The 26711-nt window shown below is 37.7% G+C and overlaps 8 protein-coding genes across 11 annotated transcripts; 5 read left to right on the top strand and 3 right to left on the bottom strand.

Moving 5' to 3' along the window:
• Window positions 1-353: 353 nt before the first annotated feature.
• On the top strand, window positions 354-7751 carry LOC135939989 (sodium-dependent phosphate transport protein 2B-like). Of its 2 annotated transcripts, XR_010574807.1 has the most exons (15): window positions 354-447; window positions 1096-1281; window positions 2045-2159; window positions 2218-2358; window positions 2422-2550; window positions 2604-2798; window positions 2856-3062; window positions 3134-3262; window positions 3930-4750; window positions 5952-6046; window positions 6495-6561; window positions 6613-6779; window positions 6835-7010; window positions 7066-7155; window positions 7272-7751. XR_010574807.1 is itself a non-coding variant. In XM_065484624.1 (9 exons), exons 2-9 carry the CDS (start codon window positions 1261-1263, stop codon window positions 4691-4693), a joined length of 1701 nt encoding a protein of 566 aa, XP_065340696.1. In that variant the 5' UTR covers window positions 354-447; window positions 1096-1260; the 3' UTR covers window positions 4694-5214. The 2 variants fall into 2 exon arrangements, 1 of the variants encoding a protein (XP_065340696.1); XM_065484624.1 differs by lacking the exons at window positions 5952-6046; window positions 6495-6561; window positions 6613-6779; ... (1 more) ...; window positions 7066-7155; window positions 7272-7751 and having other exon boundaries at window positions 3930-5214.
• Window positions 6700-7612, top strand: LOC135935239 (collagenase-like). The gene is made up of 4 exons (XM_065477457.1): window positions 6700-6779; window positions 6835-7010; window positions 7066-7155; window positions 7272-7612. Exons 1-4 carry the CDS (start codon window positions 6700-6702, stop codon window positions 7610-7612), a joined length of 687 nt encoding a protein of 228 aa, XP_065333529.1.
• An 808-nt stretch (window positions 7752-8559) lies between the features above and the next one.
• On the top strand, window positions 8560-12009 carry LOC135939965 (RNA-binding protein 33-like). Of its 3 annotated transcripts, XM_065484608.1 has the most exons (5): window positions 8560-9125; window positions 9344-10852; window positions 11226-11441; window positions 11508-11641; window positions 11692-12009. In XM_065484608.1, the coding sequence occupies exons 1-5, from the start codon at window positions 8901-8903 to the stop codon at window positions 11948-11950; spliced, it is 2343 nt and encodes a 780-aa protein (XP_065340680.1). In that variant the 5' UTR covers window positions 8560-8900; the 3' UTR covers window positions 11951-12009. The 3 variants fall into 3 exon arrangements, with proteins under 3 accessions (XP_065340680.1, XP_065340674.1, XP_065340667.1); XM_065484602.1 differs by having other exon boundaries at window positions 8561-9125; window positions 11238-11641; XM_065484595.1 differs by having other exon boundaries at window positions 8564-9125; window positions 11226-11641.
• Window positions 11998-14366, bottom strand: LOC135939999 (uncharacterized). Its single transcript, XM_065484636.1, has 3 exons — window positions 14110-14366; window positions 13135-13371; window positions 11998-12761 (listed from the first exon to the last, which is right to left on the bottom strand). The coding sequence occupies exons 1-3, from the start codon at window positions 14168-14170 to the stop codon at window positions 12544-12546; spliced, it is 516 nt and encodes a 171-aa protein (XP_065340708.1). The 5' UTR covers window positions 14171-14366; the 3' UTR covers window positions 11998-12543.
• A 1571-nt stretch (window positions 14367-15937) lies between these two features.
• witty (without maturity) lies at window positions 15938-18747 on the bottom strand. The gene is made up of 3 exons (XM_065491266.1): window positions 18475-18747; window positions 17089-17277; window positions 15938-16534 (listed from the first exon to the last, which is right to left on the bottom strand). The coding sequence occupies exons 1-3, from the start codon at window positions 18557-18559 to the stop codon at window positions 16299-16301; spliced, it is 510 nt and encodes a 169-aa protein (XP_065347338.1). The 5' UTR covers window positions 18560-18747; the 3' UTR covers window positions 15938-16298.
• Window positions 18748-19512: 765 nt separating this feature from the next.
• On the top strand, window positions 19513-21412 carry sicily (NADH dehydrogenase (ubiquinone) complex I, assembly factor 6 homolog sicily). The gene is made up of 3 exons (XM_065491254.1): window positions 19513-19756; window positions 19936-20238; window positions 20989-21412. The coding sequence occupies exons 1-3, from the start codon at window positions 19529-19531 to the stop codon at window positions 21403-21405; spliced, it is 948 nt and encodes a 315-aa protein (XP_065347326.1). The 5' UTR covers window positions 19513-19528; the 3' UTR covers window positions 21406-21412.
• Window positions 21413-21469: 57 nt separating this feature from the next.
• Window positions 21470-22080, bottom strand: LOC135944386 (NADH dehydrogenase [ubiquinone] 1 alpha subcomplex subunit 7-like). The gene is made up of 3 exons (XM_065491280.1): window positions 21920-22080; window positions 21664-21845; window positions 21470-21598 (listed from the first exon to the last, which is right to left on the bottom strand). Exons 1-3 carry the CDS (start codon window positions 21977-21979, stop codon window positions 21541-21543), a joined length of 300 nt encoding a protein of 99 aa, XP_065347352.1. The 5' UTR covers window positions 21980-22080; the 3' UTR covers window positions 21470-21540.
• A 260-nt stretch (window positions 22081-22340) lies between these two features.
• yuri (yuri gagarin) lies at window positions 22341-24940 on the top strand. Its single transcript, XM_065491242.1, has 5 exons — window positions 22341-22540; window positions 22674-23459; window positions 23521-23627; window positions 23686-24106; window positions 24223-24940. The coding sequence occupies exons 1-5, from the start codon at window positions 22451-22453 to the stop codon at window positions 24571-24573; spliced, it is 1755 nt and encodes a 584-aa protein (XP_065347314.1). The 5' UTR covers window positions 22341-22450; the 3' UTR covers window positions 24574-24940.
• Window positions 24941-26711: the final 1771 nt, after the last annotated feature.

The following is a 26711-nucleotide window of genomic DNA, read 5'->3' as shown; positions in this document are numbered from 1 at the left end:
TCGTAAAACTAGGATATTATTGTCCAATTTTTATAATTTCTTTTTAAAACAAAAACAAAATTTTATAATAAATGAAAACTTAATTAATTGAACAAAATTGTAAAGTTATCCGGCACAACACTAAGAGTAAATTTCGAAATACTAACTCATCATTGGAGAAGCAAAATATATTAATAAACAGTGATGATTTGGTGCAAACACTCCATTATGGTACCTACTTTGTCTTTTATATGACGCATGAGAAAAGGGACGAGCAACCGAGACCTTGGGGCTGGCGTTCAATACCCCTGTCGAGATGTTGTATCTAATACCCATAATTTCTATGCATTTATAGATAAGATAGCGCACAGCACTTGTTGTGTAAGTGGAAAATTGGAAAACGCATGACCAGTATCTGTTGCGAAGGTGAAAGTGCATTGTTCAAATCTCCTCCAACCTTCAAATAAGGTAAACGAGTTTAGGCATTAAGGGGATTCAAATAGGGAAATAACTATTAAAATTAAAGCTTGCCAAATACAAATCGACTAAGGCGTAGTTTACTTAATTGTAGCTGTTTCGATTTCCTAGTTCACAAGCCCTGAAATTATCAAAATTATTGTATGGTGACTTTGGTAAAACTAACAACAATTTGATAAAAAAAAATGCACGTGCTGGTCCAAGGACGTGCATTATAGCGACGTAAATCTAACACGTGATTGCCACGCAAATAAATACCGTGGACTTGATAGTAAACAAAAGGGAATTGGATGGAGATAGCGAGTTGTATTAGGGGCACGGATCGATTTGGTTGGTGCATGTTGTGGGTGCGTGTTTCACACCCACGAGGAGACAAAAGTTCACGTGATAGTTAATACCTTTTAAAGATTTAAGGAACAAGAAAATTATAGCTAGTGGTCTGGAGATAAGCTGTATGGTCTCATTTACTGCAGGGGATATTTCCCCTTATGTACTTTTGGTCGTTTTACAATGATTTTTCAAACTTACGTAATTAATTTGAAAATAAAATTAATAGATAAACTATAGAATATCCATTTTTCTCAATTTATAAGATTCGGTGGTATTATATCATAATGACAATTACTCGAATCGTTCCAGATTAGCAGTGTGAGAGGTTAATCCACCTCTCTATACGTTATCTATCAATGCCAAGCATTGTCTGGGATTGGTGCAAAAGAGAGGTATATAAGACGGGAAGAACATTCAGTATTTGCAGGCATTGTCGCAAAACTCCGGAAGGACGATTGCAGCAAAACTGACAACATGGACACAAAACCTCAAAAGGTATAATTACGTTTTAATATTTATTGAATGGTGCATTATCACAAAAGAGATTAAAAAATGATCATTTTTATTAATTTTACTAAAGTCTGCGACTGCCATAAATTTGGCGAATACATTTTTTAAATTGTTATTTCGTCTAATTCAAAGTGATTGTTCTTAGATCAGATCGAAATCAATTACAAATGTGGCTGTGATAAAATTGATGTAAATTCAGTTAATACAGAGGTTTGGAAATGTAAAGGAATAGTTAAAAAAATTTAATTGGTGACTGATGTTATGAGCTTTTGCCAACAATAAGTCTAACGTAGATTCCATAGGAAAGGTGAATTATATAAAGATATAAACTCGAGCAGCTTTTTTAATTTGAGGAATACTAATTTTATACAAATATATATCGGACCTAATTATTTATTTTTGTAATTTTAATGCAATGTGAGATATGTGTAAACTTAGTTAATTATTTCAATTTAAATGCGATGGTGCTAAGTTGTAACAATTAATGTATTTGTACATTGGAATTATGGCCAAATCGGCAAAACTCGTAAAGTTGTAAAATGTTGAATTTATTTATCAGCACAATGGTTTTGGCAAAGGTTTTCATAGACAATGTTGGAAATGAACATATATATAATATTAAAAAAAATTATTCACTCAATTTCAACCTTCCTAATAAAAACTTTGTCATTTTAACGGAGCGAAAAATTAACATTACCATTTGAATGAACATTAGGTAAAAAATACAAATTTAAAATTCTGTTCCCAGAATGCATGCTCTGAAAAAGACGTTCATAATATCTCAGCCATGGATTTAAGAAAAAATAAAGAAGGACACGTGAAAATTGAGCTTGACACGCCACCAGAATCAAAGAAATGGAGAGGTATGATATGAAATGTTTTTTATTTATACTGTCATTTAGAACCAAATTCTTCTTGTAGATATGAATGGAAAAGAGAGGGCAATGAGGCTATTTTTGATTTGCGGGAAAACCGTGGCTTTGCTCGCGCTTCTGTACCTTTTTGTGTGCTCACTGGATCTCCTTTCTATGGCTTTGCAACTAGTGGGTGGAAAAGCTACAGGTAAGGAATATTTCTTCCAATTGTAATTGAAAATTACCAACGCTTTTTTTGCTGTCCAAACAGGTGAAATTTTCAGCAACCCTTTGATGTCGAATCCGATGGTTGGCCTGATGATTGGCATTTTGGTCACGGTGGCCGTTCAGAGTTCGTCGACTTCAACGTCTATTGTCGTCAGTCTGGTCGCGGCAGGATGTAAATGCTCGACTTTTTTAAATTTTCTGCCACAATACGCGTTCAATGTGCAGATTTTCCCTCTGTGAAGACTGCCATTCCCATTATCATGGGCGCAAACGTGGGCACATCTATCACCAACACCCTGGTGGCCATCACCAGGATCAATAACCGGGCCGAGTTTGGGCTTGCTTTTGCTGGAGCGACGGTGCACGATATGTTCAACTGGCTCACGGTTGTCGTCCTTCTCATAATTGAAGTGTCTACAGGTATGAACTCTCTATAGTGTCCCATTTTTCATTCTCTCACTTTTTAAGTGTTTGCAGGCTACTTATTTTATCTCACGGAAGCAATCGTGGCCACCTTGGATTACAATGAAGGAGCCGAAGACATAAAATTAATAAAAGTCATCACCGAGCCCTTGACAAAAGCCATCATGGAAATCGACAAGAATGTGCTCAATGGTTGGGCTATGCAAGATCCTGATTATGATAATAAAACCCTTTTGAAAGTTTGGTGTGGTGAAGAAAAATGTAAGTGTTTGCTGCTTAGATATGATATTTTAATAAAATATAATATAACTATAATTTGTTAAAAATTCTAGGCGAATCTCTATTTGCCTTGTTTGACATTGGCGACACCGCAACCGGAGCAATCATGACTGTCGTTTCTCTATTACTGCTGTGTGGATGCTTGATTCTGATGGTTAAGTTGCTGCAAAATGTTTTACAAGGTACGTTACTAAGTAAAAATTATTTAATTTTGCTTCAAAAGAACGAAAGATATCAGCAACACGCGCGACTTAAGTGATAAGCAGGTTGCATAACAAATAGCGCTTAAGCCATAATCTCTAACAAGACAATTTTATTAGTTAAACCTTTTATGCGGCACTAAAAATACGTACGTGTGCAGACTCACGAAAATTTTAAAGCGCTTTATTTTCCTTGGATTTAAGGGAAACTAATAAATTAAGAAATGGGTCTTAATTAGGATGCAGACCATTGGTGATTTGTTTTTGATCCTCTGCTAAGCACGTCCCGTGGGCTATGCGAGCTCACCGGGTCTCAATTTCCAATAACACCGCCAAGCGGATAACATGAGCCCGAGTGGCCGCAGAAAAGCTTGGGCCCAATGTGGCCATCTTTTTGCCTCCCCCACCGAGGTCTTTTATTCAAAATTCAAACACCAGAAATTTGTCCCTCAAGCCGCTGAAAAGGAGTGAAAACCAGCAAGTAGACGCCTCCCAGCCACAGCCCGTCGATCTATATATTTAATAAGAAAAAAACACGTTTCCATACAGTATAGCTCACTGTTTCGGCCCCGCAGGCCTCGTTCAGAAACTAAACTATCTTAGATTTTGTAGTTTTAAAGTGTAAATATATTAGTTAATCACTTTCCAGGAACCGTGGCTAAGCTAATTCAGAAGACAATCAACGCAAACATCCCATACGTGCCCTGGCTGACCGGTTACATTGCCATCTTGGTCGGTGCTGGAGCCACTTTCGTCCTGCAATCGAGCTCAGTGTTCACGTCCGCCCTGACCCCATTGGTCGGCATGCAGATCATTTCCGTGAACCGGATGTACCCCTTGTGCCTGGGGTCCAACATTGGCACGACGACGACGGCCCTGATCGCCGCTCTCACGGCCAGCGCGTCCAAGATTAAGCTGACGGTGCAGATCGCGCTGTGCCACTTGTTCTTCAACCTGACTGGCATCCTCATTTTCTACCCGATCCCCTTCATGCGGTGGCCCCTGCCCATGTGCAAGAAGCTGGGCCAGACGACCGCCCGCTTCCGCTGGTTTGCCTTCTTCTACTTGCTCATGTCCTTCTTCGTCATCCCAGGCATCGTTCTCGGCCTCTCGCTCGCCGACGAAAACGGCTACGTCCTCATGGGCGTCGGCATTCCCATCCTGTTAATCCTCGCGCTCGTTGTCATCATCAACCTGCTGCAGAATCGCTTCCCGAAAGCTCTGCCGCCTTTCCTGCGGACTTGGGACTGGCTGCCGCTCTGGATGCGCAGCATCGAGCCCGCTGACAGGCTGATCTCCAAACTTTGCGGATGTTGCGTCAAAGATATGACGGAGGATGAGAAGGAGGAAATTGCCAAAAACGAGGAGCTCAACGAAGCCAAGGGCATTGAAAATATAGTGGCACCTGACTAGTGGAATTAATGTGAACGAACTTAAGTGCTGCGTTACAAGAACTTATCGGCAGAGTGTGTAAGTGAAATTAGCATAGATGAGTGCTCTCAAATCTATGGATTTTTTAAATTCTCATAAACATAATACTAGTTCTTAATTCAGCCAGACATCAATACAAAAATATTCTGGCTAAATTGGGTAGAATTTAATTTAATATTTTTTTACAACAAAATGATTTCACGACCCAATTGTCAATCAACTCATTCTACATTATTGAATTTAATTTAGCTTTACATAAATACGATTATCCTTCGATTAAAACTAAGTATAATAAAAAAATATTACGGGACGACTACTCGCTGACTATTTGAAGACCGTTACATATTGTATGAAATTTCACAGGCAGTTGGTTTCAGCACTCACAAATGCACGCGATGGTGAACTTTCTCCATACACTGCTTCCACAAAAGCAAGCATTCAATTAATATCTTGACTGAACCGTTTCGATTGGATTTTTTTTTAAATAAACTTTTTCAAATCGGTGTATGAATTTTATTAACATGAATGTTTGTTCTTTAAATCAAACGTAATGAAAAAGTGTAAGATTTTGGGCTGCATTTTCACCAGTTAAACGAAAATACTTTGACCGCTACCATATCTATAGTTCAAAATTGTGATTGGTATTTAATTTTTAGATGCATATCGCAAATCTGATGCCAATGAATGCGGATGAACTCGAGGTCATAATATTTCCTGTTAAAATTAACTTCGGTGCACAGGAAGGTTATTCTATAAAGTAATACAGAATAGCTTATTGTTATAGACTCGCTATTCAATAAGGTATAGCCGCATTTAATTAAATTATGTCAATATCACTGTAATTAATCAACTCTCCATATTCACATATCATCTAGCTCATTATGAGTTATGAACCATCTTGAATTGATTTTTCTAACTTTTATTCATTCAACAAAACATTGCACTTGCATAAGTGTAAATTATTAGAACAATGAGTGGTGGGGTCAACGCCGAACGCTTGAAATTTAATTGCACTTGTTGCCTGTTCTGCTTTGCGAGGTTGCGATTAGTTAGCTTCCAGCTTACACGATTTGGCTCCACGTGAAAGAAATTTTTAATATGACTTTTGTTCTAGGACTTTTTAAATAAGTAACTAAATAAGAAATAAATAACGCATATATCCGTGAGAGCGATAAATTTTTATATTGAATAAAACCAATCCATCAATTTTTCAAACGGTAATTTTATTTCTTCTTTTAAGCTGTTTTGCGGCCACTACCAACAACAAGAAGCGCACGGAACTCAAGTTTAAACTGTAAATTTGTAACACTGCTACGGATCTCTGCATCAGTCCTCGTAAGTAATTTTTTGATCTGAGATCGACTTGATAGGAGCAGTTCATGCGTTTAAAATGTATGAATACTCGGCCTTGAAGGAGAAAATTTAATGCTGTAATTTTTGTGGGATAACAGTCATGGATATATTGGCTGAAGCACTTTCCAACATTAAAATACTACACGTGTTTCTTTATTTCATTGTGGTCATTTTTCAACCTGTTGACATGACTCTTATATTTTAATCAATTGATGACAAAAAAATAAGAATATTCATCACAGGGTTGCAATTTTGCGCTACTAAAAAACAATAATTGTGCTTTGTCAAGTGGTGATAAGGAGAGAGTGAATAAAAATCTCTTAATCATTGCGAAGCAAATACGGCCAATCTATGAAGGTCTCAATGAAATGCATTTTCCGTGGGTTTATCAGATCGAATAAATATGCTGCTAATCACGGCGATTTTTCAGTCTGTTATAGGGAGCAGAAATGTCGCGGACGTCAATTTTGTGTTTCGCAGTTGCCCTAATTGCACAGGTAAATTGGTTTCTTCTACAGTAATTATGCAGATGAAACATTCGGTTCTAGGGCACCTTTGCATTGCAAAATGGGCAACGCATAATCAATGGCGGAAACGCAACGGTTGGCCAATTCAGTTTCCAAGCCTTTCTCCAGATGAGGTACAGCAAAGTTTGTGTCGGATCCCTCATTTCCGACAGCGTGATTCTCATCACTGCTGACTGTCTTTTCAAAGAGTAAACGAAAAATTATTTGAAAAATATTTTTACAGTAAAATTAATTTTCCCGCAGCTTGAGCAGTTTCAACATTACCATTGGGGCCGTTGATTACAACAATTACCAAGCAGAACATGTTGAATTCGTTGACTTGTATGGATATAGCTACGTTTTTCATGAAGATTACGACAGCGTATCTGGCGCGAATGACATAGCTGCCTTGATTTTGAAAACCCCAATTAAAAATCCAAGTATGATGTGTGCACTTTTTGTTTTTTCAAATTTTTCATCTCTTTGACATTACAGAAATCAAGCCGATACGCTTGCCATCCAAATCCCAAATCAACGATTTCCTAAATCGCACTGAAATCACAATCCTAGGCTGGGGAGGAGAAAGTAAGATAGTCGATCTGACATTTTCTATTGTTTTTCTAACGTCAGACGCTTAAGTAGAGAATTACTGCTGAAATTTCCTCACATGGTTGAAATGAACCGAGTGCTTTTTCTTATAGCTGGTCGTACTGAACCGAATCTCCAACATGCGGACACCTTCACTTTAAATTTCCTCGACTGCCAGTTTTTGCATGGCTCATTACACGTGACTGACGAAAACCTGTGCTTAGACAACACGGTTCCAGGATCACCGACGGCGTGCTACGATGGTGACAATGGCAGCCCAATGATTACCAAGGAAAAAGATGGACAGTATACCCTGATCGGTTTCATGATCAAATGGTTTGTGGGTTCTGAGGAGGTTGGTGTTTGTAACTCTCACATCCCTGTAATTTACATGCGCGTGGCCGCTTACCTAGATTGGTTAGCGGCAAATACCGGAATTGAGATAAGGCCATGAACAAGTTATAGTGTATTAAGTTTGCAACTAATAAACTGCACGTTGTTTGATGTGAAAAATATTTTTATCAATACCTTATTGTATCCAATTCTTATTTGTTAAATTATGTGATAAGATGAATTATATTTTGAGGTGTTCATATTGCCGATTTTTTTATCGCTGCGGTTATATACCTACAGGATAAATATATTAAATTCAATAACGGGGAAATTGAACAAAATAATTAAATCTAGGGCAACAACCAATATTCTTTAAACAATTCAAAAGAGTGCGCTAGTTCATTCATACATCAAATTTGTAGAAAAATTTTAACATCAGACAACTCGTATATTTGATGTTGTGCAAAAAAATAATTTCACAGCTTTTGGGTCGGTCGTTACGTAAAACAGCCTGAAATTCCTAGAAGTGTGTCTGCTTGAAGCGAATGAGCAATAAAATTGCGTCGTCACTTTTGCCACAGCACAGTTGATTCAGTCAAAGTTTAGAAAACCACTTGGCATGACGAAGACGCGTGTCAACCGCAGGAGCAAAAAGAGCGATAAGATTTTTAACTGGATTTCTTTTTATCTCATGCTAGCAAGCAGTGCTTAAGAGTCTCTTTTATTATTAAACTTGAGACAAAACTTCCGAATCATTCACGAAATAACAATGGAAACAATTACATACGGCCCTTTCATTCAAGAAAGACTAACAATAGTTATCTCTGATAGTATTGCTCCGTTACGAATATCATCGTATTTCCCATTTTTTATGATGTCTGCTTTAATGTACAGAAATGTAAAAACAGCGCATTTAATTTACATTGTTGTATTAACCTTTAAATCATGCACTAAAAAACCAAATTAAGCTCGTTGAAACGTTTTTCTGATTTGTTAAAAACAAAAGAATATGAGATAGTAATTCATTTTGATTGCTTTGTGCGAAGCACACTCGTAAGATGATGTTTGTGATATGAGCGAGTTTCATTTTTACTCGTTGGATCGCAGTATATTTGCGGCAAATTGAACGCATTTATTTCACCGAGCATGCAGCTCGCGTGTCCTCAAGCAGAGCGCGAATGTCACGAGAGAAAAATGCTCCAATGCTGCTCATAATGTGCGACACAATAAGCGCATTATATGCGTTTTCTCTCAAAATCAACGTGTTACTTTCTCTGTTGTTGCGAGTACGCAAAAATTGGGAGGAGGAGGTATAAATGGCTTGAGATGCAACAGAACGCTCATTTGGCACTTGGGGCTGACATGGTGAGCGTTCCTTCAACACAAAAAATCTAGTCTACAGTGGAAGAATGGTGCAGTGGTCCGTGATATGGGCCACGACGGCCTTTCTCCTTGCCAAAGGGTGCTCAGCAAATCATGGATATTTAGCGCACTACGCTAGTGGGGAAGGTGAAGGCTCAAAACCACCCCCGCAGCCGTTTGAGACCAATACCATGCCTTCTCAGCTTGCCACCCTGCCAATTAACCACCCTCTCCACCCTGAGCCTGAAGTTGCATCAACAGAAGTTATAAGGGTAAGTACCACACGGCAATTTCTTGCTGTCTAAAATTTACAACAATAAATAAAAACACACCATGAGATTGAAAAATCAGATCTAATTTGAGACTTAAACCACGAGATCGAGGAAACTTTTCAGTCTCAAACTGATTGTGAGATCCAATTTTTCGATCTCACACGGTGGGAATTAATTTTTGAGTATATATATTAATCACCATTTTGGTATTATTACAGACTTACTGGCCGCAGAAAGTCCAGTTCTACGGCCATCATCACGTTCGTCCTATGAACAAGGTGCACAAATTGAAGCCCTCCAGCATTCCATTTTACAGTGCTGAAGATATGACGCAAGCTATTTTCATGGAAGGGCCTGAACACCCACATGGCACTTTTTATATACCTCTGAGAAAAACCAAGACGAAGAAAATCAAAGATCCTCCTTTGGAGCCGACAGCAAATCCTTCTGTTACCAGCCCTTTTACTCTCAGCCCTGAAACAACAACCACGACCCATGTTTTGGACAGCACATTAATTGATTTAACAAACGAAAACCAAAGTGTATACACCTCCTCTGTTCCCGCTTTCAAAGACGCAGCCAGTGTTCCATCAAATCAGAAAGTTCCCTTTGATTATCTGGTGCCACCAGAGGAAGGCGCCTATAGTGAGTTCCCGATTTACAACGTCGACATAACTAGAAAGCCCTTAAAAATTAACCCGTATGGAGGAAAGCCTAAGGGCGCCAAGGGTCCCAACAAAGTTCGATTTAAGGGGTCCAAAAGATCGAATATTTTCTCCAGTGAATCTCAGAGAAACCAAGTCTTCAAAGCTCCACCTTTCGGGCCGATAATGAGTAAATTGCCCGTCCCTTACAAACCCATGCAACCCAGCAACAGTGGTTTCTTCCGTTATCTTTTCTCCACCCCTGCTGTGAGCCCAACAACTCCTTTCCCATTGCGCTCTCCCTTCTTTGGCGACAACGAAATCCAATCGGCACGGTTTAAACCACATCAAGTCAGAAAGAAAAATCAATTCCCACCACCAAATGTCGGCACGCCTAGCTTCTTTGATGCTGACTACAACATGATTCGGCCAACCCTCTCAACTGTGATCGTTCGTGAGAATGGTTGGGTGCCAATTGCCAACCCCAACCCACAAATTCTGCGCCCTTACACCTCTGCACCGTCAATACTCAACTTCCGCCAGTCAATGCAACCTTTCACGCAGTTGCAGAGCACACCCAACGTCGGCTACACTTCTCCTCGGCCGGTATTTCACGTCCAGAGCTCTCCCACGACCCACACTTCTGCTTTACCTACAACAACTTCATTACCAAGTACCACCCTAAGTACAAACAACCATCAAACTGCAGCGTCCTCTGAGACAGCGACATCTTCACAAGAACAGCAAGAACAACATCAGAAACAGCAGCAACAGCAACAACAACAGCGGCAACAACAAGAGCAGCAGCAGCAACAGCAGAAGCAGCGACAACAGCAGCAGCAGCGGCAACAACAAGAGCAGCAGCAACAGCAGAAGCAGCAACAAGATCAGCAGCGACTGCAAGAACAGCAGCAGCAGCAGCAACAACAACAACAACAACAGCAGCAGGAGCAGCAGCAATTTCAATATCAGCAACAACCGAAAACGATAACTAACGTTGAGGTTGTACCTTCCATCGAGTCCCCTCCTATTATAATAAAGAATCCTGTCTCGAATTTCAACGCTGAGTATTTTTTGCAACAGGTAAGACAAACAGTTTTACGTTTTTACTAATAGTTGCAATTATTTTAATTCGCGCATTTTTAAAATTTAAAGGAGGGATTTTCGTACCACTCAGTTTTTCCACTTTTTACCGCTTTTTAAAAGCAAATATCCAAAATTTGCGGTTATAGGTAAAAAAACTGCTGCTCTAAAGAGCTAAAATGAAATTTTTTAATTTTGTCTGTCCACTTCTCGAGGTCAAATACAAAATTACTAACGAATTATTTTAAACCTCAATGCCTCCAAGAATTTGGTGATAATTAAGAAGTGCATTGCATTTTTTCCATGAAGCTTTTTTTACAACCTTGATTTAAAAGGTGAAAATGAAATGGATTTTTAATTTTTTTAATTAAAGGCGTTGACTCAGGTGCGGCACCAGCAGCAGGAAAAATATACGCACGCGACTCGCAACCAGGCTCCGACCAGACGCGCCTTTGTAGCAGATGAAGAAGTAATTTACCAGAACCCCGTGCATGGCGTTTACAAGGACCCGTACGTGACCATCCACTACCCCATCGAGTCAACCTTCTTCCAAAACACCGAAGAAGAAAGGAGCGGAACGACGGAAGAGGCAGGAACGACTCCTTCATATTATGATTTTCACTTGAACAACATCCCTACCACTTTACCCTCACAGCCGAAAGAGGTTAAGAAATTCCACTACATGTATTCTTCAGTGAAGCCGAGAGTGGTACATGAGAAGGACAGATCAGTGATTGAGAAAATTCAGTCCAAAAAACGAAAGGAATCGCGAGCAGAAAGGAAAATAAGGTAAAGTACAATAATTTTCAATCTGAAGTAATTATGAAGTCTCTCTTTAGGGACCCATACCTCGTGTACGCAGAGCCAACTGCTCCTATGTTGGACGAACTCTTGGCCACCAGCATGGTGACTCAGAAGACTCTCAGTGGGGCTAGACTTGGACAGTCTTCTGGCGAAAGGAGATCTTTGATAGAGGCACAAACCGAAAATCAAACTGAAAAGAGCGAGATGGAGATAGTCAAGTCGCAAGGAGGTCTTCACCATGAAGAGGTTGAGCACTACCATTCTCCAGTTAGATCGGATGCCCAATTTTTGTAGATTAAGCTTTAACTTATCTGACTTGATTAATGTAAATAAAGCTTAGGTTTTATATATAAGAGTATGTTGCACATTTATTTGATGTTCCTTTGGTATAAATATACATTTTATCATTACCTACAGGCTGAGGTATTCAGCGTTATCATTTTAATGTTTTCCGTTAGTACAATTAATATTATATAAATATCAGGTTGGTTTTCTGCGCTTGCAAGTATTTTTTTAATTTGACCAAAAATTAATTTTAATTTTTAACACAATCTCTACTGAAAATACAAATCTAAATAAAAATAGGTCAAGTTTAAATTGGAATGCACAATTTTCAAATAGTTTAAAGCCCGCTTTAGCTATGGCGATACATGTTCAAATGCATAAATATATTACTATTTTTAAAATGTCTTTGCTGTCACCAAAAGCTCATGTTAGATTTTGAGCGACTACACATTAAACAACAAATAAACACACTTAAAAAAGGATTGACTGATATTAGAATGGCTTGATAAAAATTGTAATCGCCAGAGATAATCACAAATGGACTTACAAATATAGATAAAAATATCAGTCCATTACATTTGTGGCAAAATGATGCGAAAAAATTACCAGAGCAATTTCAGCAGGAGACAGCCAACAAGAAACACGATTTGATGCATGGCCAAGGCAGGAGCCGAATTGCAACTGTCTGTCTTGCAGATGTCGCAATAGCTCGTGTAGGTAGTTTTGGATGCACACTCATTCTCCAATGGGTGTCCGTCTTCATCACGAACTTCAGAGGTGTCAAGGGTGCATTTCCTTTTCACCACTCGCATCCCACCCACTGAAAAAATGGGAAATATTAAAATTAAATCGAGCGATAATTAACACCAGGAAAGAAAATTTTACAAAACGTAGATTTAATGCTTAAAGCCCCCTTTATGGTGAAATTCTTCGCTCTAATAAAATTAAAAAAAAAATAGATGATAGGACTGATCATTAAGTAAAAATTGCTTGTTTATTGGCGATTAACGTCAACCGGGTACCAACAAAACCACAAAGTGTCGTAAAACTTCACCCACAAGGTTGCCTTTAAAGCTCAAGAATTTTAAAATGCATGATATTACGTTGTGTCAAATCATTTTGTCAATTTGAGTTAAATTATGAAATAAATATGACCATCAAGACATTAGCAATTTGGAAATCAAAATACTCACAAGTAGAGACCTCTTTCAGGCAGGCGTAATGGAAGTTTTGATCGCTGGGTGCACCGTCCTTGCTAATTATGCTTTGGAAGAGACCTTTGAAAACGTTTTTGGTCTTTTGGAAAAGGATTTTGGCCTGGTGCTCTAAATGGTCACACTCGGTGGCCTCCCTCTCATTTGCCAAAGGATTCTCACACCATTCATCCCTGTCTGAGGAGCACTGGAAGCACTTGAAGTCTTCTCCAACAGCTAAAAAAAATTGTTTATTGAGACTTTAATAAAAAAATAATGGCTGACGGTAGTTATTTGAATATGAGCAACTGATTTTTAAATAAATGTTTGGTTTTACTCAAGGCCTGATAGTAAATTTAGAACTACACGACAACGGAAGCGTCCAGATAATTTTATTCAAGGAAGCTTGCAATGTCATGATTAATGCAAAATTAAATTTGTCCGTAAGTAAATAATAAAGTTGGAATACAAATAATGTTGCAAGTAGTGCATTATGATTATGACATTAATCATTGCGTACACAGTGAATAAGGAAGTTATTTCCTTTAATACATAATTTTACACAACTGATAAATCAAAAAGCATAAAAGAAAATTAAATTCATAGCAAAATAAACGCGCACACTCTAACTTTTAATTTTTATTAAAATTTAATAATGTGGCGGAAGGCGGAAATTAAAATTGTATCTTTAATTCTTATGAAAAAAGCGAAAGTTGATCGAGATTTAAAAGTTCTGAACTAATTTTCACTAAAAAAGATTGAGCCATGATCATCCATGGGATTTTGTTTTTAATTAGAACTGTTTCAATAATATTAATGCAATTTTAATTATTATAGGATTAGAATTTCATCTACTTTTGATATTACGTACCTCTACGATCAATTTATAGGTTATTCTTAGATCAAGAGAGAGGTCAAAGTTGAAAAATTGATATTAAAAGTAAGTGGCTGGGAATGACATTGTGTAGGGCTCACCTGATTGAAAGGTTAGAAGGGCGATCAGAGCCGTGCTGAGGGCAGCGTGCCGCACGATCATCGCGTTTTTGAAGGAGGGAAAAGGGAAGATATCTGGGCGACGAATTCGCCGACGAGGAGGGCAGCGTGCGCTCTACTTTTTTGCTGTGTGCGTTGTTTTGATGGTCTGGATGGCCTACGCCTTCCTCCGCTCAGTTTGCTCTCTGCTGTGCCCCTGGCACGGGCACTCCCGTTCCACGAGTCGGCGCATTAATTTATTTCCCCTATCTCTGCTGCCTCCGCGTCAAGGTTGCTGCTTGGAGCCGTCGCCACAGCGCAAACATCACTGTGACTTATTTTCGGCGACGGAACTAAAGGAAAACTACGCATCAGAATTTGACGCACTGTCACGCGCGTTGTATGTGTAAGCTACACAACATAGGATCATTATTTTAACATACTATAATGAATGAAAATATTGGAATATAGACCTTCGCCCTCGTTTAATTTGATTTGAGTATATTTACTCATGAGCAAATAAATATATGTAATGGATATATATAATGAAATAAGGACAAATAAAATATATTTTGGATGGACTTAAATTGTGTTAGCGTAAAAACTCGCAAACGAATCGCGAATTCCGATTAAACTTTCGAAAGATACTCTTCAGACATTTCAATCTGTAATTAAGAAAAAACAACATGAAAAAGACTGCAATCCAATATTTGACATCAGCGCATTGGAGCGCAATTTATTATTGTTGCTAATAAATATTTTGATTGCTTAAAAAGCTTTCTAATACACACATTAACAGCTAAGTTTCTTTTACAACTTTTTTGCGGCTATGTCCAGACTAAAACACAGAAAAAGCCGGCTCAACGCAGTCATGCATGGAATCACATGTTGAGGTTGATTTTGTTACTCTTGGTGTCTTGGTACAACAAAATTTTATACTGTCCAGTGGATTTAACGCCAAATTTGCGGGAACCGCTACAACAGTAAAATAAATAATAAAAGCTGCACTTTCTCCAGAGTTAATGCACCTCTGAAAATTTTATTGACCCCTTTTTTCTCCCCAACTAGAAAATTGGATCATAAAATTTTAACGAAATAGGAGAATAACCCATAATTAAATATGCTCAAATTTTTTTATTGTTTTATTGTTGCCAAAATAAATACAGTCATCGATCAAAATGGACTTATGATACACTAGGCACAATTTCCAATTAATTACATAAATATAATTTAATTTATTGCTGCGGATATAGATACACAAATTAAATAATCGCTCGCAAAATGAAATCTCTACCAATTAAAAATTATAAAATTTGACCTCCTAAACAAATGGGCCGAACAAAAGCAGAGAGATTTCGTAACCGGTTTTTGGCATGCAAAAGTTAAATAAGCAGCGCATCACGTTGGCCGTGAGCACGGAGATTGGTCAGTAGGTGAAGCGGATACATTAAGCGAGTTAGCTGCAGTCCAATTTCTTTTACACAAGTCTGACCTGCTCCAATAATTTCGCTACTTGCGCGCAAAAAACATTACGCGATGCATGCCCACAAAGTGTGTTGAATGAACAGTTAGCCACTTTTTACTTCCGAGTACAAAATGTGCACTCGCTCAGAAAAAAGGAACAAGTTTTTCTTACAAATTGCTACAAAAAATTGTCTGAAATTACTAATTTTAATTGTTTTTAAATTTAAAAGAACATTAATTTTAGCTCCACATGAAATTATTCAATGATTTTTAAGGAAGTAAAGAGGATAGTATCAATTGTGCGTTTAGTTGGAATAACCTTCTTGGTATTCTAAAACCAAGAACAAATTACAAAAAAAAAAAAATGTGACCACCGTAATTTGTAACAATTTATTCGAGGAAAGAAAAAGTAATGTTGCAAATTTTCAAGGCTCTTGCGGCCACGGTTGCATCATTTTAACTATTTTAACAGTATTTTCTTACAGTTTAATAAGTGCACAAGAGCAAATTAAACCTAAAATAGCACTCGCAATAGCAAAGAACAGAAGAGAAAATAAGTATGATCTCATTTCCCAGATTTCTTTTCGGAACTAAACCAAAATTTCTGAAATTAACTACAAAAATATTTATTTCAGCGAAAATTTTGAATAATAATCAGTTAGGCTTACGAGAATCACAGAATGTTTTTACAACTTAATATCCTATATTGCTTTTGACTTTTAGCATCTTCACCACATCATGTTTCTTCTAAGGAAAAGGACTGCGAAGGTTGGGACCAAAAGGGCAGTGGTCAGGGGCATTTTCGGTGCCGAATTGCAAGCGTCAGTGTAGCAGACACTGCAGTGCTCTCCAGGAGACTGTTTCAGGTCCTCGTCACACATGTTGGGCGCAGGATTGCCCTTAGAGTCCTTGATCTGCGATGTGTCCAACGAGCACTTTCGAGTGACCACCACTTTGTCACCAGCTAAAATTTGAATTGGAATATTATTTATCACTATATTTCAAATAATTGTTTCAGCGGAAACAACTAAAAAATTTTGTTAAAATATATACTACAGATATTCAGTTGAAATCAAATGTTTCGAGCTGTTTATATATTCCTGACTCAATATTAAAGATGTATTAGAAGAGGAAATATAAACAGCTAGCAACACATTGCACTTTGTAATTTCAGCTGTAAACCTCGTATATATCACGACCTCAATTGCATCTGCCTTCGTCGGCATTAAAAATTATATTGAAAATAAACAAATGAAGTGGTATAATGGAGACGACTACACTCTTCACTTGAAGTCAAATAGTTTCTCAGTGGAGTGTTTTTTACATGATTTTACTGCTGACTCATGCGAGAGCCATATTATCATCTTGAAATTTTTACTCTTTAAATTTCGCAAAGGGGAAGAGGAGTATTTTTTCTTTTTACTTTGTAATTTTATTATGCAACACTCAGCATTATTTGTTAGCAAATTGAGGTTGTTTTGATTTGATTATAATTATTTGGCAGGAGAGAGCACCCACTTGTTTTGATCGTTTTAAGGCAGGCGTGCTTCAATCGTTGTTCGGTGAAAGTGTTGGTGAGAAATATCGCCGCAATGTAAGCCAAGTCCTGACATTCGGTTGCCTTTAGAGTCGTGTTGTTGGGCGTGAAAGGGTCACCGCAGTCGGGGTTGTCCACTGAGTTGCACTGGTAGCATCTAAAAGGGGCAGCTGGAAACCAAATAAACCATATTTATTTTGTATTCTAGAAAAATTAAAATATTGCCTCAATAAAATATCTTATCTAAAAAGTTCGAAACATGCGTTATGGACAAGTTCCAATTGCTTTTTAGTAATAAATTCATACTAAAAACGTGCGTGCTTAATAGTTTTACTCCAAATTTACTGTCTAAAATTACAATTGCAAAGGTGTTGATTGTTTGTTGTATTCTTTAAAGTTTTGACAACTGAATAAAACACGTCTGGCACACACATGCACGAGGCGCAAAAAGAAAGCAAATAATATTTTCTATAGCCAGTCTCTATTGCTATAGGATGCGCGCAAGGCATAGAATTAACATAATAAAATCGACACTCATTCGTTCTCATGACAATGCTCAAGGTGCAGGATTTCCAAAGGATTGTTTTGAAACAAATATTGCGAATGAAAGAGAATCCGCTTGTTGGAATTTTTCCCTAAAGGTGTACAGCAAAACGCGAAAGTTTTGTTATGCATTGTGCCTATATACATTCTCCATTCTCCATAAATAGTGTAAGGAAAATGTCATATTGATGACTTTATGTGTGTGAATGAATAAACAAACGATGGGACGAAATGAATTATTCACAGCGTTATGGAATTCTCGATTTTCCATAAAATAATTTTAATATACTTATTTGCACACGATCTAAGCATAATATTTGATTATTAATATATTCATTTGACTAAAACCTGGTTTCTCAGACACTGAAAGTGTCAAACCTGATTTCTGTTGATGTGATTTAGGCAAAATGGACTCAACCCCAAATGAGAATTTATATCTAAGAATTTGAACTCGCATATATCATATGTTAGAATTTTAATAATCAGAATTAATCTTTTAAATGTTTTTACCGTCTTCAACGATTAAAAATAAAAGCTCAATAAATAAAAAATGGCTATTATAATCTGCAATGAATTTTGTTTTAATGATTTCATGACAAAAACTGCAAGCAAAAAGCTAAACAATAAATATGAAAATGTGGGATTTAATCTTTCTTGCCTAGAAATTTCCCTCACAGCTCCCATCCTTAATAAAAGATCTCAAAACCAGAGAAAAGAAGCAATTTCAAATCTTTTAAAAGCTAATTTTGATGTTTTTTCATAAATTAATTATATTATGTGATTTTTTGTAGTATAATAACGATTTGATTATTAAATTTCCTTACCATTTCCATCAGTAGGTTGCGCAGAAGTGAGTCCAAAGAGAGCTAGCGAGCACAAAACTAAAGCAAAAACTTTGCACAAGCTCATTTTCTAAATATTCCTGATGAAATGAGATGCAGTCTATGCTATCCAGTAAAGAGAGCCGCTTCTTCTCGAAGGCGCTTCGACGACAAACTGACGCAAAAACCTGAATCCCCAGCAGCGAGCTCGACTCGGATGAAGGCGCCGCCTTCCCTTTTGCAACGCCGCTCCTCAGTCAGTCTTCAGTATAATGTTATAATAGTATGAACGTGCAAGTAGTACACAAACGCGTGATATCACGCGCACGGTAAAAAACAGAACATTTATAGAAAATGCTTCACAGACCGACCTCACCTCGCGCCAAGTTTGATTGTCCCACGCAAGGATGACCGCATATGCACCTATTTTTATCCTAGTTTGCGGGTCAAGGGGAGGTCTCGCGACTGATATTTTTGTTTCTGCTCATCAATGTGAATGAGATCATTGCATTGTTAATTTCGTTTTCGCACTTGCAATTTTCTTTTCATTGTTCAAATTAGCAAATGTCCTACAATTAAAACAAAAGGTGCGATTTTGTTAAATCAATTTTGACACACATATTTGTTTTGCAGAATAAAAGAACCATCTTCCAGGAAAGGAAGCCAAATTTTATGTTTCGAAATTGGAAAGTACCAAACGCCTGCTTATACCTAAATTAAAAACCCTCGCATAATGTAGCTGCTGTCTGAAGTCAAAAAGGCAAATATTTAAATCCTGTAAGAAAACAATAAGGTTTTATATTGATAAAGGAAAAAGAGAAAATGTTCTGAATCTCTAATTTGAATTAAAATATGTACCTATAAGTTAAGTTTTAGCTCAAAATTAAAATTAAGAACTCGTATCCAGGTTTCTACAAAAATTGAAAACATAATTTGGGCAACCGGGAGTACGGGATGTTTTCGCGGGTTGCCTATCTGACTGCATCCTTCTGTTTTGGCTCCGCCTCTGAGCAGCTGTTCTACAAATACCAGGGACAGGGACCAGATTCATGTGAGCATGAGCACACCGCTACTGGCAAAAATGCTGCGTCGGCGGATTTTCCGACTTTGCCAGGTCCGAAACGTGATTTCAGGCTCGATCAGGTTAAGAAGTGACTCAAGCAGCTCGCAGTACTGTCTCGATTTGGTCAGAAAACACGACTATGAGGGTTTTCTCAGCGCTCTTTTGATCCCAGAAGCGACTCAGAGGACCACTGTCATCGCCCTCAGAGCATTCAATGTCGAGGTTAATTGAAATTTTAATAATACACAGCTGTTAAACAGTCCTTTGCTTCTCAGTCCAAACTGTTAGTACATATTTTCAGCTAAAATATATGTATTTTAACTAGTCTCGATAAAAATCAACTATAGATTTTATGTTGATGTGACAATATCACTGAATATTATTTATATTTAAATTTGCAGTTGGCCTTGGTGGCGCAAAAGGTAAGCAACGCAACCATTGCTGGCCAGGGCCGGTTGAACTTCTGGCAAGATTGTCTGGACAAGCAGAATGTGCCTCATCATCCAGTGGCACAGGAGCTGCAAAGAGCCAGGACCAGACACAAACTAAACAAAGCTTTTCTCCAAAGACTGATCACAAGCCGGAAAAAGCAGTTGGAAAAACCAGGTCATGAAACTCTGGCAGACTTGGAGCAGTACGCTGAAGACACTGTCTCACCACTTTTGTACCTTTCCCTTCAAGCCGCTGCAGCTCAAAAGCCAGGGGTAAGAGTTTATTTCATGTCACTGTCCCACTTCAATGAAAATAATTATGAAACAAACTTAAAATTTAAACATAAGGGTGGGTTTGTCAATTATTCTTTTAAATGACCAGACTAATTTATAGCAGTTTTTAGAATAGTTAAAGAGGAATCCCACTTCCCTACAATTGTAAAACTTCATCTAGCTTTAATTTTAAATTTTGTTATTTATTGCGCACAACTAGGTTGCAGAAAACCCCTTCAAAAAGTTAAAATTATATAATGAAGTTGAAATCAAGTTTTTACTTTTGAACAGCGTTTTTCCTAATTTTGATTGCTTCCCACTATTTTCGGGTTGATGCATAATTTTTTAAATATTTCACACTTGAAACTAAGGAGTTTTATTAATAACTTTTGCCTCTTCTTCATTTGTTTACGTTTTTGAATTTTACTGAATTTTAGTAGTTTTTAGCTTTTAAGTTGTCTGTATGACAAAATTTAGTTGGATATTTTGGACAAATTATTTTGGCCTCAGGCTTTTAATTTAATTGCATTTTTAATGTTAAAGACCCAAACCTGCCTATAGACAGGATACTGGGATTGAATAGCCGTTTTTTTCTTATTTGAAAAACTAGCTGTAGATAAAACCTGAGGGACAGCTGCAAATCCAATTTTAAAGGAAGTGAAATTATTTAAGTTTATAAAAATCAGTATACACTTCTATCCATTGATTTTCCTACCCACGATCACAAATTAATAAAATTTAATTTTCTAGAGTGACTACATGAACCTGATCAATGCAACAAGTCGGCTGGGAAAGGCGATCGGACTGACCTACGCCTTGCGAGGGCTAGCCCACGCCACTCACTCCTCAGAACTGGGCATACCGAAGGACACGTTGCGCAGGAACAAGGTGCATCCTGAGAAAATGGTGCGCAGGCATGGGTCTGACAAGGAAGTCCAGGATGCAGTGTATGAGGTGGCCAGACGGGCATTTCGCCATTTGGACAAAGCAAGGACAGTTAAAGTGCCAAAAGAAGTAGTGCCGTTTTTGTTGACCAGCGTGCCTGCAGATTTGTATCTCAAGAGATTGGAGAAAGTTAACTTTAACCCCTTTCACCCCAGCTTGCACAAGAGACTAGTCACCTTGCACTTTAGAATGTGGTACAATAAATTGATCGGGAAGTTTTAAAATGTTATAGTGTGTTTAATCGATTATATCTACCTTGTAGCGCAGTCATAAAAGAACCAAAGAATTGAACTTTTACATAGAGACAGTATTTATTATTTACATTCAACTAAATTACGAAGCATTCATAACTGGTGCTCAATCCCAACGCCACTGGTTGCCAGGAGTTACTAAACCTTTTGATGCAACAGCAGAACTGCAATTGTATAGGCAAATTGATCAGAAGGTCGTTTCTATTCTTATAAAAATAGCTTTTTTTACCCAGATGCAATTGCCTTCTGTCCAGATGCCACGACCTGTGGAGGTTGGATCTCCCTCCGAGCGTCTCTTGTATAATAATAATTTGCAGAGAGTTTGTGCGCTGGGCCTTCAGGTAAATTTGGAGCAGGCTGGGTCCTGGCTGCGATGTAGTCCGCAAATCTCAACGCGTTCGTGTGGTTTCTCTGTGATAGATAGTCGAAATAATGGTGGAATAACATGTTTCTGATACACCAGACCGCAGTTTTTTTGTACTTACGCCAAGGAGAAAGGCCCTGAGTTTTTGCAGAAGTGGGCTGATGTCTCTGGGCGTCGCCATCACTAGAAATATGTTTAATTTACTGCAAAAATCTGGCGTTAAGCACTGCAGCGAATTTGTATTTTGCTCTGCAGCTGCTAGCTCAAAACCAGCTGGGTAGGGTGTTTTTAAAGGAGTTTATGTTAATACATTTTTTACTCAGAACTTTTTTCATAATTATTCAATTACGATCGCATAGTCAGTTTTAAAATTAATTTGGGTGATTAAGTCTCATAAATCTTTATTATTTAAAAATTAGGATATAGAACTTGAACTTCCACGGTTGCATTATTGTGCTCTTTAATCAGCATACCTGTTGAAGCCTAAGTTCTTCAGTACTCCGCCCACAATGACGTCATCTTATGTTATTATTTTCAAAATATTGGCGCACACAATTCCTATGCATTAACTATTACCCTCTCTGTATACACCTGGTATACACACATACTCTGTGGCTGCGTTATCTACTTGCAATTATTTTAGAAAGCGAAAATGAGCGATTTTTATGGGAGGTTGGCCAAGGACGCTTTGGAAGATGACGTGTCTGATGTTTCTGATGGTGAACTGCAAGAAATGCTTGCTGTAAGTTGAATTAATCGAATTAATAACAGAATAGTAAAATAAGCTACAAAGTGCAGCCCTGGTGCAGCCTGACTCTTAAATCTAAAATTATTTCTATCATACAATCTTTGTGATTTATTTATTTTTTCTTTAGAACATGGACGACTTGGATGCAGGATTATTTGGAACGGCAAACATCCCGAAAACGGTGCCAAATAAGTCACCTTCGCCACCACTTCCAGATCCAGACGTTCAAGAAAGTTATAAAATAATCCCAGCCGCTACAAAGTCTGCTCCTTTGGGGATCCCAAAAAGTAAAAAATCGGAACTTTTGGCAGAATTATTTGGATCCGACGTTGAAGAAGTGCTACCTAAAGAGGTTAAACCCAAAATAGAATTTGATATAAGACAACCTCCTTCAAACCCAGCAATACCCATTGTAAGAGAGAAAGATGATGTCCAGGGAAGTCTGAATAGTTATGAGCCATCACCAGGAATAAGAGGGAGGCGAAGAGCAGGGAAACCAAAGCCAACAGAGGTTTTGTGGGAAGAATTTCTCCAGCCAGAAAAATATTTGGAGAAGCCAAGAACAGAAGAAAAAGATGCAAAAGTCAAAGATAATAGGGCTCCTCTTCATTTGGAAATACTTAAAACGGAAGACGAGCTTGTGCCCCGAGTCGAGGAGCGGCGGCGTGTTGCTGATGCCATTCCAGCACCACAGGAAAGCAAACCAGTTGCTGCAGCAGTGAAATTTGAATTGACGGACAAAATGAAAGAACAAATTTTGGCCATGATAAAGGAAGAACAACAAAAACAATCTGAGGATATTAATTCCAGATTAAAAGAAGAATTGCGAATTTTAAAACAACAGAATCTGGAGTTCAAAGAAAGATTGGGGCAACTGGAAGGATTGGTTGCTTCTCAAAAGGAAAATATAAAGGTAAAACTTAGGACTACTAAACAGGGGAATAATTACTATACATTATTTCGTCTGTTTAAAGGAACTGAATAAAGCTTTGGAGAACGCAAGTATTTCTTTTACTGAGCAGCTGGATGTTAGTTTAGAACAATTCCAGAGAACTTTACAAGAACAAAATCTAATGCAAAAGTTAGTAAATTATTTTCTCCGATCTCTTTTTTCAGACTAAAGGTTTTTTTATTTCCAGAGAAAAATTGTCTGCTCTCCAATGCCAGCTATCGCAGCTTGAAGAAAGGGTGCAGGATATGCAACAAGAGGCAGATTCAATTCAACCTGTGCAGCTCTCACTCAAGGAAAAAATATCGAGCCTACAAGCTGGTTGTGCAGAGTCCCACGAACAACTCGTCACGTTCATCAGCAGTGTACGAGAAATAAATTTGGAAGAAGAAAAGAAGACAAGGAAGCAATTAGAGGAGAAAATTTTCAAACTCTCTAGTCAGATCGGAAATTGGGAAATACTGGACAGAAAATTGGACATATTTGAAGGAAGGCTTGACAAAATTGTCTCATCTATCAGCTGCAATAGAAACGAAGAAGAATTAGTGAAGAGACTGGAAAGGAGTGAAAATAGCATTTTGCATAAACTGAACTACTGCAGCAGTCAGCAGGTACCATTAGTTTTAAATAATATCGCATCTTTAACTTGATAAAATACAGGCAACTAAAAAACCAGCTCTTACTGCATAATTTGGTAAATGTAAAATTAAGACGGAGGATTTATTAGGTACGCCACGAGAACTGGCATCAGCAGCAGTTATCCAACATTTCAGAGCACCTAGAGCAGCGGCTGTGGGGTGTACAAATGCACTTGGACATGGTTGTTGCCAGTTTGAAGAGCGAGGTGGGCACCTTGAGGACCGACACGAACAACAGGATGGGCGATATGGAAAACAAAGTTATTAGTGCTGAAGACGAAACAAGTCGACTAAGTAGGCTGGCTGAAAGGCTTTGTGCGCTGCTGCAACTGTGGGAGGTTAGGAACAGAGAGACCACAAAAATTCAGCAGGTGGCCGAGCAGAGTTTGAGAGAAAGATTCAGTTTGGCAATGGCAGAGATGAAGCTGGATGACAAATAGTTCATATCATTGAACCAGAGCTCATTATCTTAATTTTTATCGATTTATTTCAATCCTGATTTATATCAATGAATGCCTTAAATATGAAAAAGTCTAAAAGAATTTTAATTGTATTGAGCGCACTGATGAAAGCACTTTGAGACTAACCGAACTTGTTTGCGCTCAATTATACTTCAGCCATGCTTGGAAACATTTTTCTATTAAAATATACTAAAACCAAGAGACCAACAAGCTCTCTATATCCACTAAAATCCCGCAACCTGCTAAACATACGTTCAAAACGGGTTTGCCTATTTGGCAAGGTTGTAAAATCGTGAATATCAACGTAAAGCAATAAAATTACCTGCATAAAATATAGATGCATTTTCAATGCTTATTTTATGAACCCTTGTATTTATTTCACTTTTTTGACAAATGAACACACTAGAGAGTATTCCAGGACAGGAAATAATGGAAACCGGAACTCTAGATTGTTCCTTAAAACCCAGTAAGACAAATAATACTTTTTTCCGTGACAAGATATCCCGTTGAGAGAAAAGTCATTTTGTGTTGCAATTTCTTGAAAATGCGTCGGAAATATCACATATAGAGGAGCGATCGGACTGTTTTTAGAAACGCTAGAATTTCAACTGAAACCTAATTTTTCCGAGAGTTCCAATTAGAATTGACGGGAATCAAGGTCATAATTTACATAATAAAAAAAATAAGTTACACATTTAAATTCCAACTAGGAATAAAGTTGGAAGGTTTTTATATTGCATCCTAGATACGCATTAACAGTAAAAATTATCACATTTCGTTCCGAGAACCTAAAAGGAATAAAAAATTGAAATCGCGGGAAATACTGCGGTACTGGTAAAGGATAGGAAAGAAAAAACCTGATCAGGTACAGGAAACCCGGAAATTTATTTTCTTGGAACAAGACAGGACAGGAAAGAAAAAACACCTGAACTCTAACTCTATATAACACACAGACCAACCAGGGTATTTTGTGAGATTAATAATATAGCATTAACAGAACAAGTTTAAAAATATATTTTTTTTAATTTGATGGAAGAGCCGAAAAATGGTTGTTTACTTATCTACACAGCGAGCCAAAAATTTTAAAATCAGTTACACAGCCGAATTTTGGTTAAAGTGCGGCATCAAATTTTCCGACATGCATTTCCTCCTAAATAAATCAAAAAACAATTTTATTTCAATTGCTTGGCATTTGCATCTCAGATCTATGAAAGACACTTATGTCAAAGGACGCAAGAAGTTTATAGGTGCTAAAAGTGAAATTCCGCCTTTTTACTACGCGTGTTATGAAAAAGCGCAGTTTCATTTTATTGAAATGTCTCTGCTCCTTTAGCAGCAAGATAAAATAATGCTCGCGCCCTTAACTTCCTGATGCTCAAAAGAGAGACAGAGCTTGTGCGTTGTGTGAAATAAGGAGGAGACATATACACCCATTCCTATCCCATGCAAACATTTTTCCATTTAATTCATACCCAACGTTGCGTCAGGATGAGAAAGTGATCTTTGAAGAAATTCACATCGGAGAGCGAGTTCAAAGGCCGTTGCGTTGGTTCATTTACATTTCAAGAGGGGCAGGGCGGATCTCCCTATTATACTGTGCACATATTTGTTTTCTCTAGCTCTCATATTAACTTTGGCAATTCATAACAATCAAGCCTGATTGTATTATAGATGTTTGAGCAATTTTTAGACTGCGTAAAATTAATATGTAGGGAAATAAAATAAACAAATACCGTGACGATGATTTAAAACTGGGAATTCTTCGCGTGAGATAAAAAACTGATCTCATTTCAATTTTGAATTTAGTTGAAAGTAAATTAATGATTGCACTGCACTGACCTCGGTAATTTATTGACTTTTCGTATCGCAAAAGAGGGGAACGATATAGGCCACCCGCACTGAAAGACTGCTTGGCGGAGCAGTTTCCGTCCCTCTGCAGGGCATTCATTTTATTGTGGTAATGAGATCATTTTTGTTAGTTTCAAAATTAAGTTTATTATGGACTGACAGAGCAACTTTTGTTACGTCAAAATTATTAACCGCACCAGTCTGGACTCACCCTGGCTTTCCCAAAAATAGTTTTCCTTTTCTCACATGCTTAGTATTTTTTTACCATT

Source organism: Cloeon dipterum, chromosome 1, assembly GCF_949628265.1.
Source record: "Cloeon dipterum chromosome 1, ieCloDipt1.1, whole genome shotgun sequence".
In the NCBI taxonomy this organism is placed as follows: Eukaryota; Metazoa; Arthropoda; class Insecta; order Ephemeroptera; family Baetidae; genus Cloeon; species Cloeon dipterum.
This window is presented reverse-complemented; position numbering and strand designations above follow the sequence as displayed.